The sequence below is a fragment of the Delphinus delphis genome, chromosome 19 (assembly GCF_949987515.2).
Source record: "Delphinus delphis chromosome 19, mDelDel1.2, whole genome shotgun sequence".
Classification (NCBI taxonomy): Eukaryota; Metazoa; Chordata; class Mammalia; order Artiodactyla; family Delphinidae; genus Delphinus; species Delphinus delphis.
The window spans coordinates 27613586-27628898 of NC_082701.1; the positions used below are offsets into that span (position 1 = coordinate 27613586).

The 15313-nt window shown below is 36.2% G+C and overlaps 1 protein-coding gene across 2 annotated transcripts in view; it reads right to left on the bottom strand.

Moving 5' to 3' along the window:
• Window positions 1-15313, bottom strand: part of USP32 (ubiquitin specific peptidase 32) — a 197100-nt gene that overhangs the window by 131109 nt on the left and 50678 nt on the right. For both annotated transcript variants that reach the window (XM_059997619.1, XM_059997618.1), the window contains exon 2: window positions 3652-3779. In XM_059997619.1, the coding sequence (XP_059853602.1) occupies window positions 3652-3779 (128 nt within the window). The remainder of the gene's footprint in view (window positions 1-3651; window positions 3780-15313) is intronic.

A 15313-nucleotide genomic window follows, 5' to 3' on the forward strand; every position in this document is an offset into this window, starting at 1 on the left:
GTGGTTGAGAATCTGCCTGCCAATGCAGGGGACACGGGTTGGGGCCCTGGTCTGGGAAGATCCCACGTGCCGTGGAGCAACTAGGCCCGTGAGCCACAACTACTGAGCCTGCGCTCCGACAAGAGAGCCCACAATAGTAAGAGAGCCCGCAATAGTGAGAGGCCCACGCACCGCGATGAAGAGTGGCTCCCGCTTGCAGCAACTAGAGAAAGCCCTTGCACAGAAACGAAGATCCAACACAGCCAAAAATAAAAATAAACAAAAAAATAAATTAAAAAAAGACAGAAGTACTTAGTTCCTTATAGTACTTTAAAACCTACACAGTGTTATATGTACTAATCAATATTCACATGCTAATAGTACTCCTCCTCACTTAAAATAAACCTAGATCTGTAAATAATAGGATAAATTAAGTTCACCATCATCACTAAAAGCATTTATAAAATTTCTATTTGTGTTTAATACTGTGGTAGAGTTTACACACAAAAAAGTGTTAACTACAATGAAACTGAAATTTGAAACTATCATTATGGATTTTACAATTTAAAATTAAGATCATTCTTGGAAAACAATTATTCAATACTTTAATTATTCTAGCCAGTGATGATTCTTAAAAGATAGTCCAAAGGACAGAGACTCTTGAAATAATTTTGGGTGAAATGAAATTTATGAAATATTGACATAAAAATGACGTTCCAGGGAGTTCCACTTCCACCTTAGATGTAGAAAGCCTGAGTGTCACTCCTAACCTAAAAACAAGAAAAAGTCATTTAACTATCATATTACATTTCTTGAGCATATCGGAGAACTGAGTTAACAGGGCAACCTGTATCTGACATTTCAAGAAAGATAGATTCCTCCAAAACAACAGCAGGAAGAGGCAGCTACCATGCAAGCGAGTAAGAAAAAAATCAGCGACAATTTTAACAAAGTGCCACTAATCTATTTCCTGTCCCCATAGATTTGGCTATTCTGGCCATTTCATACAAATAGAATAAAAAAATACATGGTGTTTTGTATTTGGCTTCTTTGACTTAGAATGTTTTGAAGGTTCATCCATGCATGTATCAGAAAACTTCATTCCTTTTTTATTAACAATATTCCATTCTATAGATTAGATATACCACATTTTGTTCTATTGATGGACATTTGACTTGTACACTGAAAACTATAAAACATTGCTGAAAGAAATTAAAAATCTAAATCAATGGAAAGGCATTCTAATTTTGTGAGTCAGAAGACTTAAATATTGTTAAAATGGCAATACACCCCAAATCAATCTACTGATTCAATGCAACCCCTATCAAAATCTCAGCTGCTTCTTTTGCAGAAATTGAAAAACTGATACAAAAATTCATATGTAAATGCAAGGGACCCAGAATAGACACAACAACTTGAAAAATTAGAAAGATGGGGAAATGACACTTTCTGATTTCAACACTTACTATAAACCTAGAGTAATCAAGACAATATGATACTGATGCAAGGATAGACACAGAAAGCAATGGAATAGAATTGAGAATCCAGAAGTAAAACCTTATGCTTATGATCAGTTGATTTTCAACAACAGTGATAAGACGATTCAATGGGAAAGAATAATCTTTTCAACAAACAGTTGCTCGGACTATAACAGAGAAGAAAAAACCTGACTCCATATTGAATCTATTCCTTTAGCTCTAACCTTTGCGCTCTGTTGCCCGTGCTTAGTCATGCAGGTTTTGCACCTTTCATAAAAGAATGTTGCCTATAGCCTAAAATATACAAGATAGCCCATTCTCAAGGCTCTGACTTCTTAAAGGTATAACACTTTTTCATTCATATAGAGATAAAATGTTGCCAAACAGAGAATAAGATTTGTCTTGCAGGAGGTCTAGGAACATTGTGATCAGACCTCCATGGACAGCTGCAAGAACAAAGGCACCAAGAAGTCTGCAACAACCAGCCATACCCTCTCCCCTTTTACTATAAAAGAAGCCTGAATTCTAACTCAGGGAAGATGGTTCTTTGGGACACTAGTCCACCATCTTCTCGGTCTGCTGGCTTTAGGAATAAAGTCGTTATTCCTTGCCCCCACAACACGTCTCTCAATTTATTGAGCTGTTATGTGGCAAGCAGTAGGAGCTTGCCAATTAAAAAATGGACAAGGACCTGAATGGACATCTGTTTATAGGTATGTAGATGTACACAAGTAAATCTTTATACATGATCCAAAGAGATAAATCCGATATTCTGACCTAAGTTTTCCCAGCACCATGAATTTACAGAGACTGACAGTTTTGACTTTAAGGAAGAAGCTAAGGGAAAGAAAGGCTCAAGTTAGTATACATTTGAATTTGGAAGCATCTTGTTTTAAATACTATGGATTCAGTTTAAATCCCTTCCTCTAATGGGCAAGTTATATTATCTCATTAAATTGCTAGTTATATCCTAAAATGAAAAATTCTGAATTCCAAATTTTTATATTATACTAGCATTTAAGACAAATAAATTAAAAGAAAATAGGAAGGGCTTCCCTGGTGGCGCAGTGGTTGAGAGTCCACCTGCCAATGCAGGGGACACGGGTTCATGCCCCAGTCTGGGAAGATCCCACATGCCGCAGAATGGCTGGGCCCGTGAGCCATGGCCGCTGAGCCTACGCGTCCGGAGCCTGTGCTCCGCAATGGGAGAGGCCACAACAGTAAGAGGCCCGCATACCGCCAAAAAAAAAAAAAAAAAAAAAACACACAAGAAAATAGGAAGATGAATTCATACTGAAAAAGAGAACCAATAAATAGTATCAGGAAAAAAACTAATCCTGTCATAAATCCAAAATAATGACAGAGCAAGAAAGTACGTAATTTTACACAAGAATACATGTAACAGAATTAATGCAACATATATCCCCACCAAAAAAAAAAAAAAGATTAAAACACACAAAAAAGCAATAAATGTAATTTCTATATTATGTAAACCATAAGATTCAAAAGCACACAGCACGGGTTAGAAATATCAACTGTCACTAATTAGGAATGGTGAATCAAGGTTTTATGAAATACACCAAGCTTAAAATTCTTATTATAATTTTCACTGTTTTATTAATTTTTTTATCATTTCACCTTTCGAATGACATAATACATATCTGTGTATATACCTATAAAATAGTGAACTTAATGTTAGAAAGGGGATATTTATATCAACTTAGCTCATTTTATCTCTACCTAAAAATTTTTAGTAGAATTTAAATAAGCCTTTACAAATTCCAAAAAGCTAGTGTTTCATGTACAACATTTAATTTTACAGAATTAATTTAATTAGGTTTTACTATATAGAAAGGTTTTAAATTCAAAATTTATAAAAATACTCCCAAATAAAAATTATATGTCAGGGTGATGAAGTTTATAAGAATAAGAAGCTAGTCATATAAATGGTCCCATGATAATAATCAGTGGCTATTAAAGCTCAGAAGCACACAGAAGCAGAATTGCAGCTCTGCAGTACTCCCATTTGGCCTCTAAGAACACAGCCATATTGACATCTAAAACAAGATCTGTTAACCTACTCAGCAAGAAAAATAACTGTAGGGAAGATTACATCTGTCAAGACCAGGAGAACCCTCAAGAATTCAGGCTGGTGGTAACTATCTCACAGGAAAACCTAGAACATAAAGATTACCTCAGCAACTTTTGGAGGCACTCCATCCCCAAGCACTTCTCTGATGAAGCAGTGCTGGCCCATGTAATATGAGAGTCCACAGGTCCTCTTGAAGGCATCTTTCAGTCGTTTCAGCTCTACATCTGTAACTGAAATTCAGAAAGAGAAGATGGGTAAGAAACTAGAGGAGAAAAGTCATCTCTCAAAATCTTTACATTTTTTCAACCCAATTCCTAATAAAAATTGGCAAATATTATTTCTCTTTCCAAATAAGTCAAATAAACCCAAAGATATTTTTCATAATTCTAATATCTTCAAATCTAATCTAGAGAATAAATATGCAAATTCCTGACCCACTATTTTCAAATGACAGAACATTAAATTATGCATACAAGTTTTAGGCAGGGGTAAGGAAGAGGTAACAAGTACTTCGAATTAGCAAGTAAGCTAAATGGCCTTAGACGCTGGCATTAATATGTTTTTAGCAGTAATGCACTCATTGCCTCTGGGATAAAAATTATATTATTTCTACTCTTTGAGCACGTATCTATCCATGCAGAAGACACCCCCTAAGTTTAGTTTAGACCGTGTCATCATCTACAAAGAAAGCAACCTATAAATAGATGATTCTAATAAACTTAAATTTTTAGACACCCACTCTCAAAAAAAAAATTACTGAGCCATTACCTTATTTTAGGCATTGAAGCCTTTTTTCCACTGAATAGAACAATCTCTGTCTACAAGGACAGAAAAATAAATACTCTTTAGTATTATGTGGTCAGTACAATCGTCACTATGGAGGCACAGAATTAGTACCTTTATCCCATGCTAGAGAAGAAAGACAAGACTTCTGGACAGAGAGGATGATTACTTAAACTTTTAAAGGCTAATCCAGGCAAAATGGACAAGGGCATGCCAGGCAGACATAATAGTTTGTTTCAAAGTATAATGCATAGAGCATGATGTATAGAGCGTATGGAGAACTGTATGTTACTAGAACAAAATGAATAAGGCAGGGAGTAACAAGTGATAAACCTAAAGCAGTCATTGACCAATTCAGAGAAATTCGGTTCTGTCATTATAAGGAAGGGATTCCGTCAGACACAATTCAGATACAAACTCCAGGCAGACAGGAAACAGGACACAGTCAGATAAAATTCAGATAGTTTACCAGTTCTATAGAGAGTGGAACAAATGTGGAAGCAAAAGATAGACTGCTACTAAGAGAAGAAAAGGAGGAGCTAAATCTGGAAATATTTAGAAGGAAAAGTCTGTAGAATCTGAAGCTGGACTAAAAGTAGAAGCAATCTAGAATAACACTCAGGATTCTATCCTGGGAAACTTGAAGGATGGTATTAGCATGTAGAAAGGGAATGTATGAAAAAGAGTAAGTGAGGAAATGGGGACTTCCCTGGTGGTCCAGTGGCTAAGACTCCACACTCCCAATGCAGGGGGCCTAGGTTCACTCCCTAGTCAGGGAACTAGATTAGAGCCCACATGCTGCAACTAAGGGTTTGCATGCCACAACTAAAGATTCTGCATGCTGCAACGAAGATCCTGCACACAGCAACAAAGATCCTGCATGCCACAACTAACAACCAGCAGAGCCAAATAAATAAATTTTAAAAATATTTTTTTTAAAAAATCGTGAGGAAGAAAAACAATGACAAATTCTGATAAGGACATACTGAAAATGAGGAACCTTGGGGAGATCCATTGGGTTTTTACAATTATGAGTGTAAAGCTTAGGAGAGGTTTGATGAGAGTCATCAACCTATAGGCGGCAATTAAAGCCATGAATGAAGAGTACAAATGAGACAGAGACAAAACTGGGAGAAACCAAAGCTTACAGTACCTGTGGAGAAAGAAAAAATACTCAAACAAGATTGACAAGGAATAGTTAGAACAGGAAAAACAAGAGTATAGTCTCCAAAGGACAAGAAAAAGGGCTGGTCTACAGTCTCAAGTAAGGCAGAAAGGGCCAGCAAGATAAAGACTAAAGAGTGCCCTGGCACATAGATTATCATTCAATGAAAGTCTGTGGTAGGGAGGGAAAGTTCATGAGTTCAACAACCTGTAGGGCAATGATAAAACAATAAGAACTAATACTTGAATAAGTAGCTAGAAAAAGTATGAACACTAGATGCTTAATTCATTAAAAAATGAATTCATAATATTAATAGCCCCAAGTTACTAATTTTGTTTCCTTTTTAGAATGCAAAAGTGAGAAACAGAACAAAGCTCATTTTATAAATTACAATAAAAAAGAAGAAATTACTTCAGCTACCAGAATACCTATTTCTTCAATATGCCTAATTTTCATTAATGGTTTTACTAACAAATTAGGATGCTCATAGTCTAGTGGAGGAGGCAAGAAAAATCAATCATTGTGATATAAAATGATAATCTTATACACTGTTGGTTACAGATATTTGAAGGACTGTTTGGTAATATGTTAAAAAATAGCAACCAGATGACTAATGAATTTATTCCCTAATAACAGGACAAAATGTACATATAAGCTTTTTAAAGCATTTGTAAAAGCAAACAATGTCCATCAGCAGAAGACAGATTGAATAAGTTATTGTATATGCACAAAAGAAACTATCAGACACTAAAATACTGCCAGAGATCCATATTTACTGAAAATAAATAGTATTTTTATTCAATATAAACAAGCTAACAATTAGTTCATCTGTAGATAAGGAATACATAAAAGCATTCATTGTACAAGTGAAACTTTGAAAACTTTAAAAATAAAGATTCAGGCAAGATGGAAAACAAAAGAGAATCAAGCCTAGTAAAATTTTAGGGTAGGAAAACATAATATTAATGCAGTTATTTTAGTTTTAGAAAGAAAAAGCAATTTCTGGAAAAAATAGAAAACTGAACACAAGTGGTTTTTCTATCTCCTCTCTCTCCAAAGACTTCACTAAAATTACAGCAAGAATAAAAAAGGACATAAACTCACAAGGACAAAGAGAATAGGAGAAAAAAGAACTGAGGATCTAAGAGGCAGTCAATTTTTTCTGGGGAACATTAGTGTCTGGAGGAGTGACTGACCTGAGCAGATAAAATAAAATTGAAACCTAAGCACCAGCAGTTGAGAAATGTGAACAAGAAAGTGAACTAACTTACTCTGTCTAGAGCACCCAAAAAAGACTCGAATTCATTGTACCAGTTACCACAAAAAAAAAGGGGTGAGGGTAAAAGGTGGGATTGAAGAGAAATTGGTTGAAAATTATATGAGGAGTGCTTAGACTCTCGGGTCCCTTGCAGCACAACACAGTCACGCACCAATCTACCATCTACCCACCCCTGCACATCACTTTTAGATGTAGATATATATCAAAAACCAGAGATACATTCTCTGGAGACACTGACACAGAAAGGCTCCATACATGGAAACACCAGATTTAGCTAAGAACTATAGGAAGGACAATGAGGTATGAAAAAAGGTGAAGATTAAGTGAGCATTTGCATCCAGCTGTCCTCCCTTGCCTTATTCTCACATATATATCACCTGGGCAGAATCAATGAGGATTCTTCTCTGAAGAAAGTAAATGATTCTAGAACAAAGACCTACTGTTACTGACATGGGGTGAGGGGAATGTCTCCATTCCCCCTTTAGAAATGGCTGGGTTCCCAAAAGGAAAATCCACAAGTCAACAAGTGATATACTCAAACATGTAAGTGTTCCAGTCAATCTTCTAATGCATCACTCTTTAAAATAAAAAGGCAGTTTGGCAGTTATTATAAAGTTAAGCATATACTTACCTTATGACCCAATAATTCCACTCCTTGCTATTTACCCAAGAAAATACTGTACAGAAACATACAAAGGAGCTTTATTAACAATAGCAAAAACACTAGAAACAACAACCCCTTGATCCTTGAACAGATGAATAAATAAATGTGGTATATCCATACAATGGAACAGTATTCTGCAATAAAAAATGAAGAAACCACTGATTCATGCACCAACATAAGTGGATCTCAAAAACTATGCTGAGCAAAATAAGCCAGACACAAAAGAACATATACCATACGACTGCATTATACAAAAGACTTAAAGAGGCAAAACTAGCTGTGATGTCAAAGACAGTGGTTGACAGGTGGTGAAGTGGGGAGTATGTGGCTGGAATTGCAGGGAACAGACACTGCAAAGAGATAGGAGGGAACTCTTCTGAGTTGATGGAAATGTCTTATATATTTGATTGGGGTGGTGGCTACAAAAGTGAATATGATTGTCAAAACTTACTAAACTGAATACTTAAAATCTGTGCATTTTATTGTATGTAAATTATATATCAATAGACTGAAAAAATGAATGAACTGCCAAAGAACACCAAAAATTGAGGAAGATTCCAAAAAGAAAGGTACCAAAACAAACAAATGGGGGAAGGGGGAGGGGTGAACAGAAATAATGAATAAAGAAGAAAAAAATATGAAAACCTCCAAATATTCTCAGAAAAGGAGAAAAAGAAAATTGCATCCAAATAAGAATAGGGTACTAGAAAAATATAACAAGGAAAAAGTACAAACAATCTCTCCTATACCTTTTCCAGAAAGCTACAGGAGAATGTCCTACAACAAAATGAGGGGGTAAACAAAGGAAAGAAAAAGGATCCAGGAAACACTGACTGTAGCATAAGATAGGTAAAGGGAATTTCTAAGATGATTATGATATGATATCCCAGCAGGACAGCTATGCATAAGCCTAGAGAACAAGACTAGATTAGAAATGAAGGATTCCAGAATAAAAAAGGAAAGAATGACAGTAAACTAATATATTTGGACAGTAAACTAATATATTTGACCACAATGGGAATAGCTTAAAGAGGTATTTCACCTTCAAAAAATAAATCTCAAGGGCTGGTTTTACTTTAGGTTTTTCTTAATCTAAGGAACTGTAGAAACATTTCAAGTCCACCTATAACACCGTCATAAGAGTCAAGAAACTAACCAGAATCTTATTGAAAACTACAGAAACAGAACTAAAATCCTTCCTCAAACAGGAAGTAAGTGTGAATGAAAGACAAGGGAACACCCAAGGCAAAGAACAAAGGGAGAAAGTTTTCTTTTCTCATATCAAAACAGATTTTCAAGAAAATTTAACACAAATCTCATCCAACAAAAAGCCATGGTGATTTCAAGACATCTCAGTTTTCAAAATATTCCATTAGTGAGAATTAGCAACTCACACTCAAATACCAAGATATGGTAAGAAAAAGAAAGTACTTGATAATCACGTAATGATTATAGCACAAAAGTAAAAGCAATTACACAGAAAGGGCAAATACTGAAACAGAGATAAAACAAAGATTATGGTTCTCACCACAGAAACAGAATCCTTCCAGTAAGACATTCCTGAAATGCAATCAATCAATCAACAAATCATTAATTAATTAAAGGCTACTGTGCCCTTACTGATCATATGCCCAAACACTGTGCTAGGCCATGAGGAACACAAAACTAATAAGACCTCCAAGTCTGCTTTCAAGGAACTCACAGCTAAGAGACAGATTCATGAATAAACAATGACAATATAGTAAACATAAAAGACATAGTTGTGCACAGAGGAAGAACATCTAAAAAGGGGGAAGAGTGCTCTAAAACTATATTACTAAGCACAAGTTAGAGCAAAACAGATAGCTAGGTGCATCTAGTGATTATTTGCATATATACTTTCTATAAAGATCTCCTTGTGAATTCTTTTTACATTTGATCATCTATAGCATGACATTCTCAAGACCTATTTGATCTATAATAAACCTAATATAGCAACTTATCAGCATAAACAACCTAATCACCAGTTTTTAAGAGAAAATGGTAGTCTTCCGAGCTAAGTAAGATTTACAGGTTATATCAGTTGATACAACTGTGACTAACATGGCTGATTTGAGTTAATTGTAGCCACGAATTAGTGCTTCCTGGACACCTTCTCATCCAAGACTTTCCCACCCTTTCTTATCACTTGGCTTTCGGAGCAGGGTGAAAGGCAACAGTGTACTGTGGTGAGCTAAGGCGAGGACACTGAATTCACTCCAGGCAGTCTATGTCTCGCTGAAGGACTACATATTCAGGGCCATGGGCGCTGACAAGAAACCTGTGCTTCTTTAATACTCTCCGCTATTTCTGAACCACATTTCATCTGATCCTTTACCATCACTATCAATAAATATTGTCCAAATAAATGAAAATATATGTGTAATTCCAACTCAAAAGGCCAGAAACATAAGGCATCTCCCTTACACTTGACTATTCTCAGACCTCACACTGGGAAGAAAAGCTGTATGAATAAAAATATTCTGTAGCTCCTCTGCTCTGGAACACAAGTTCAAGCATAAAAGGAATTACTGGTGGTAGTAAAGACTGATGATGCAAACCTCAAAAACGGAAATACCTACAGGGAGCAGGAGGGTACTATAAATGATGAAGTGGGCCAGGTGGGGTCTGTGGAACCCTAGAGAGCACATATTCCTCCTACAGCGTGAAGCTGCTACTAAGTTCCAGGCCTATGCTGCAATGTGGCAATGAGGAAACCAGGAATATAAATTTTTTGTGAAATCTCTCCATATTAAAAGTGTTAGCAGCTAATATTAAAAAAAAAATTAATCAACATGCAGTCTAAATATGGCCCACCAGCTGCCAAGTTTGGCAACCTCTGGCCAAATGGTTAAGGGCACAAACAAAACATATGTATGTTCGAATCCAACACGGTCACTTACATATATATATATATATATATATATATATATATATATGTATAAAACAAAGACAGAAAAACAATGGATGCCCAATAATGACAGTCTGTGGGGAGGAGGAGATTTCTAGCAGTAATGAGAGCAGCCCCTGTTTACTTTCTACTCCTGACTCTGGAGGAAAGTTGTGAAAATGAGGACTGGAGAAAGGAGGTAAAAGTCCAACAAACAACAACAAATTTTTCTTCCCCTATCCTTTTCCTCCTTACCTATAGACTAATGTTACCATCCCAGCAGATCCAGCTGCCACCTAACACTGGAACAAAGGGGAGGGAAGGAAAAGAGAGCAAGCAGAAGAAGAAGGGAGATATCAAGAAGAGGAAGGCAATTTCTGTAGGTTTGACAGACAAGCATACAGAAAGTATTGTCATTAATTGTAAAGAACGTACTCAAGTCAACCCTTAGTACCTTCCGGGCATTGGTTCCAGGACCAGCAATCCCACCCCACCCCCACCCTGATACCAAAATCCACAGACGATCAAAGTCCCTTATATAAAATGGTGTAGTATTTGCATGTAACCTACAAAAGTCCTCCTCTATACTTTAAATCATCTCTATATTCCTTATAATACCTAATACAGTGTAAATGCTAAGTATCAATAAATTGTTGTAAATACAATGTAAATGCTGTATAAATAGTTGTCTGTGTGTAGCAGGAGTGGCAAATTGAAGTTTTGCTTTTTGGAACTTTCTGGAATTTTTTCCCCCAAATATTTTTGATCCACACTTGGTTGAATCCACAGATGAGGAACCTGTGGATACAGAGGGCCAACTGCATTAGATTTGACCATGAGTGCTGTCTTACTCAAAGCCAGGTTAGTCACATAAGTATCATAAGCACTTTTAATTAAAAGGTTATTAACATTCCCAAAAATTATGAACAAAATAAAACCTCCCTTTGTGAAACAAATTTTGCTATCAACATCACATAAAAGACGCAAGTCAGGAGCCATATGGTCTGAATAGGTCAAAGGTTCAATCTGATAATTCTGCTGCATGCACTGGCTATAGGTTGGGCTAAATATTATATTTACTCGAAGCATGGGTACATTCATTTGCTATATTTACTATATTTATCTATAAAGGCTCCTAAACATACTTGAACTAAAGTCACATTTTATGAAGACTACGTTGTATCAGATTAAAGAATGGAGCTCATATTCTATATTTAACCCATAGATCAAACACAAGACTAGTTTAGAGTTCAGTAAATCCAAGACTTCTCTAGAGGGTATTTTAAAATTTATTTTAAAAATACAAACAAGAGCAGAAAAAACAGGGACTTCCCTGTAGATCCAGTGGTTAAGACTCCGCACTTCCAATGCAGGGGGCGCAGTTTCAATCCCTGGTTGGGGAACTAAGATCCCACTTGCCCCGCAGGCACAGCCAAAGAGCAGAAAAAACATTTTACGGTTGTCTAGCAGTTTCTAGTTACATAGTAATCCAAGCATATTCTGAATGGCCCCTGCAACAACATGAAATATCATGAAAACTGAAAAGAACTATGTATTTCACCTAATTATATACAGGTATCCCCCACTTTTCAAAAGTTCACTTTATGCCTCTTCGCTTTTATGAGAAACCTACGTTAGCACCTGTTTTCGCTAATCAAAAGAAATCTAAAGAGGATTTTTGCTTTTACAAAAGAAGGCGAAAATAGCTTTTAGCATTTGTTTTGCAGAGAGCTATTATAGAGGCATCATGCACCCCAAGCAGCAAGAGTGGCATTGCCAAGCTCCTTCCCTGGGAACTACACTAGCATCTCAGCATCAAGCTGCCATAGCTCTGAACTATGTCTGTGAGCATTTATGTTTTATCTCAATTTATTTTGTACATTGTTAGCAAGATGTGCCCTAAGGTGACTGCCTCTTTGCTTTATGCCATTTCAGCTTACAAAACGTTTCACAGGAATGCTCTACTTTCAGATAATAGGGAAAACCTGTATACAATAGTAGGCAATAGTGTGTTGGGTGTTATGGGGGATACAAAAATAAACTATGGTCCTTGGATTTAAAAGCTTAAAATCTGTCAACAAATATTTGAGTGTTTATCACAGGCCAGGTGGGCACTGTGTTATGTCTTTATTCTATTAGTTCTTAAACCTGGAATCAACTGAGGAGCATTTAAAGAATTCTGATGCCCAGGCTCCATCCCAAACCAATAAATTGAAGTCTCCAGAAGTAGGACCCAGGGATTCAAATGTTTGCTAAATTAATGAATACATAAGTAACATACCAATAACACAAAGTAGACTGTAATAAATACCCTAAAGGGTATAAACAAGTGATACTGAAGTACAGAAGAAAAGATTACAAGGGAGGAATCTAGGAAAGTTTCATAAAAGGGGGTCAGTTCCCATACTAGAAAGTTAAGAATGAGTACAAGACAGGGAGACAGGAAGAATATGTCGAGTATCAGGAAGGGAGTGAGCAATGACACAGAAGTCAGAAGATGTTAGGAATGTTTACAGGACAGTTTGAGAGGCTGGAATGTAAAGTGTGGGGACTGCAAAACAGAAAAGTATGGCAAGAGAAATGGAAGGAATATCTAGGGTGATAAATATGCTAATGAGTTTTTACTTTTTCAGGAGTTATTCTGGTAAGAGTGTGAAAGAAGTATATAATAAGGCGTAAATTTTTTAAATTAGGAATGCAAATCTAGAAGCTAATGAAAAACTAAATCTAAGACTTCTATTAAGTGCTCAGTGTTCATATAGACACAACATACTCCACACTGAAAAAGTTTACAATTTGAAAAAGAAAGCCAGAGAGACATACATCAGCCCTCATACAAATCCATCCCTCATTTTATTTCATTTTCTGATAACAGAGAAGAAGGAGATCTCAGTTTGAGATCTCCAGTATTATGGAAAAATGTCTACCAAAATGCCCATCATTCGCTCCCTGGCCAAAGAAAGAAATGATGCAGGAAACAGAAAGAGAACAAGATTAAGGAAAAGAAGGCAAATAGAACAAGAAAGTTAACAAAGTGAAAACAGAAAGATTAGAGAGAAAATATTAGACAAAGAGGCACAGGAAATCAACATACATTCCACTGGTATCCCAAATTTTAAAAGCTGAAATAACAAGACTGTCACTTCTGCTGCAGTCATAAACCTGCCCAGGTTCAAGAGAAGCAAGCACAGATTCCAATGTGTCAAAGTCACATTGTAACCAGCTTGTGGGATGGGAGATATTTGTTATAGTTATCTTTTGGAAATATAATCTGCCATAAACACGAATACTAAGTATTACATCTGTACTGGTTTTCTTTTCTCCATAGGCATCTGAAGAATTTCACATATTATACTACTCTTCTAAATATTTACAAATCTCTGTAACACAAGTTAGATACGTAAGTACTAAAGAAAATGGTACTTCCATCAAAAGTGTTACTAAAGAAGTTGGCCCTAAAATAGTCAACCATACAACTCTCCTTCAGGAATACTAAACCATTACCTCTAGCCAAAGAGAGCTAAACTGAAGATTTAAACTTTCAACCCCACTGGGAGAGATCAAAATCCCATCTGTACTACATCTAAGGGCACCATTTCAGAAATCAGGAGTAACCTAGCCTTAGAGAAAAAAAGGGGAGGCAGGGAGAGAAGACTGTGATCTATTTCTTCACAAAGAACTTTGGTATCTAAAATCTGTAGAAAGAAGGGTGGCGGGGGGAAGGAAGGAAGGGAGGGAGGGAAAATATATTCCAAGTCAAAAGGATAAAAAAAATTAGGTTAGCTTTACTTCCTGATCTGAGGTTCTAAGACCATTGAGAGCCTTCCTTTCTGAAAGTTTAAATGAATATTTTCTCTTTTCTCATAGTCAACTTGACTTGTATAATGAAGTACAACTTAGCAAGGCAATGGACACACTGTCCTTGGGAAAGAAAATCAAAGATGAAACAGACCTAGTTTGTTATAACTGTTAGTTTGTTATAACTGTTTTAAAAGAGGAGGGGGAAGCATAATCTGCCAAAAAAAAAATTCATTTACAAAAATTCATTTACAAAGCAGAGCTATCAACACTAATTCTATTTCACCTTGTTTTAAGCAATAAGCATGTTCAAATCATTCAACCAGGGATTTCACAACTTTCTCTAATTCCATCATTTTAATGTTACAGCCCACATACCCTATATATTCATTATCTGTAGTTCTTAGAGGCAGTTCCTAATTGCATGTGGCAAACAAGAATATCATTCCACCTAGCTGTTATTAAATTGTACTTTTAGCTGATTTTTTTCAACAATCACTTATTAAATGATCTACTATGTGTCAGGCACAGTCAAAATGAATAAGACATAGTCCCTGCATTCTAATACTTCAAAATTTAGTAGGGAAAAAAGGCACAACCAAAATAACCGCAATGCCAGACAGGAAATGTTAAAGAGGAGGTATTAAAATGGAGTCCCCAAATAGCCAGTGATTAATTGTCCCAGCTGGTAATTAAGAAAGGCTTCCAAGAGATGTTGACCCTTGCAGGATAGGAGTTCACATGGCCAAAAAGGGCAGAAGTGTAATCCATGTAAGGAAAACATATATAAAAGAATAAAGTAGCATGGATAATCAGGGGATTGCAGGTAGTTTGATATAAATGAAGTACAGGGTACAAGAAACAGAGCCGCAGGAAATGAGGTTGGAATGATAACTGGCAGATAAACAGAATCCTTTTTTCGAGGTGATAATGTTCCCAGGTAAAAGACTATACTTTCCAGCTTCCCTTGCTATGGAACTAGAAATAGCCAATGAAATGTAATAGAAATTGCTCCAAGAAGACACCTTAAAAGCTCCAGATAGCTAGCAATGTCCTTTTGCTATTATCTCTTCTTCTCACCTGGATCTCAAGATGGGATGGCTGCCTCTCCAGAAGCCATTTTACCCTGTAAGTGAACTTCAAGTTAAAAACCATACACTAAAGATG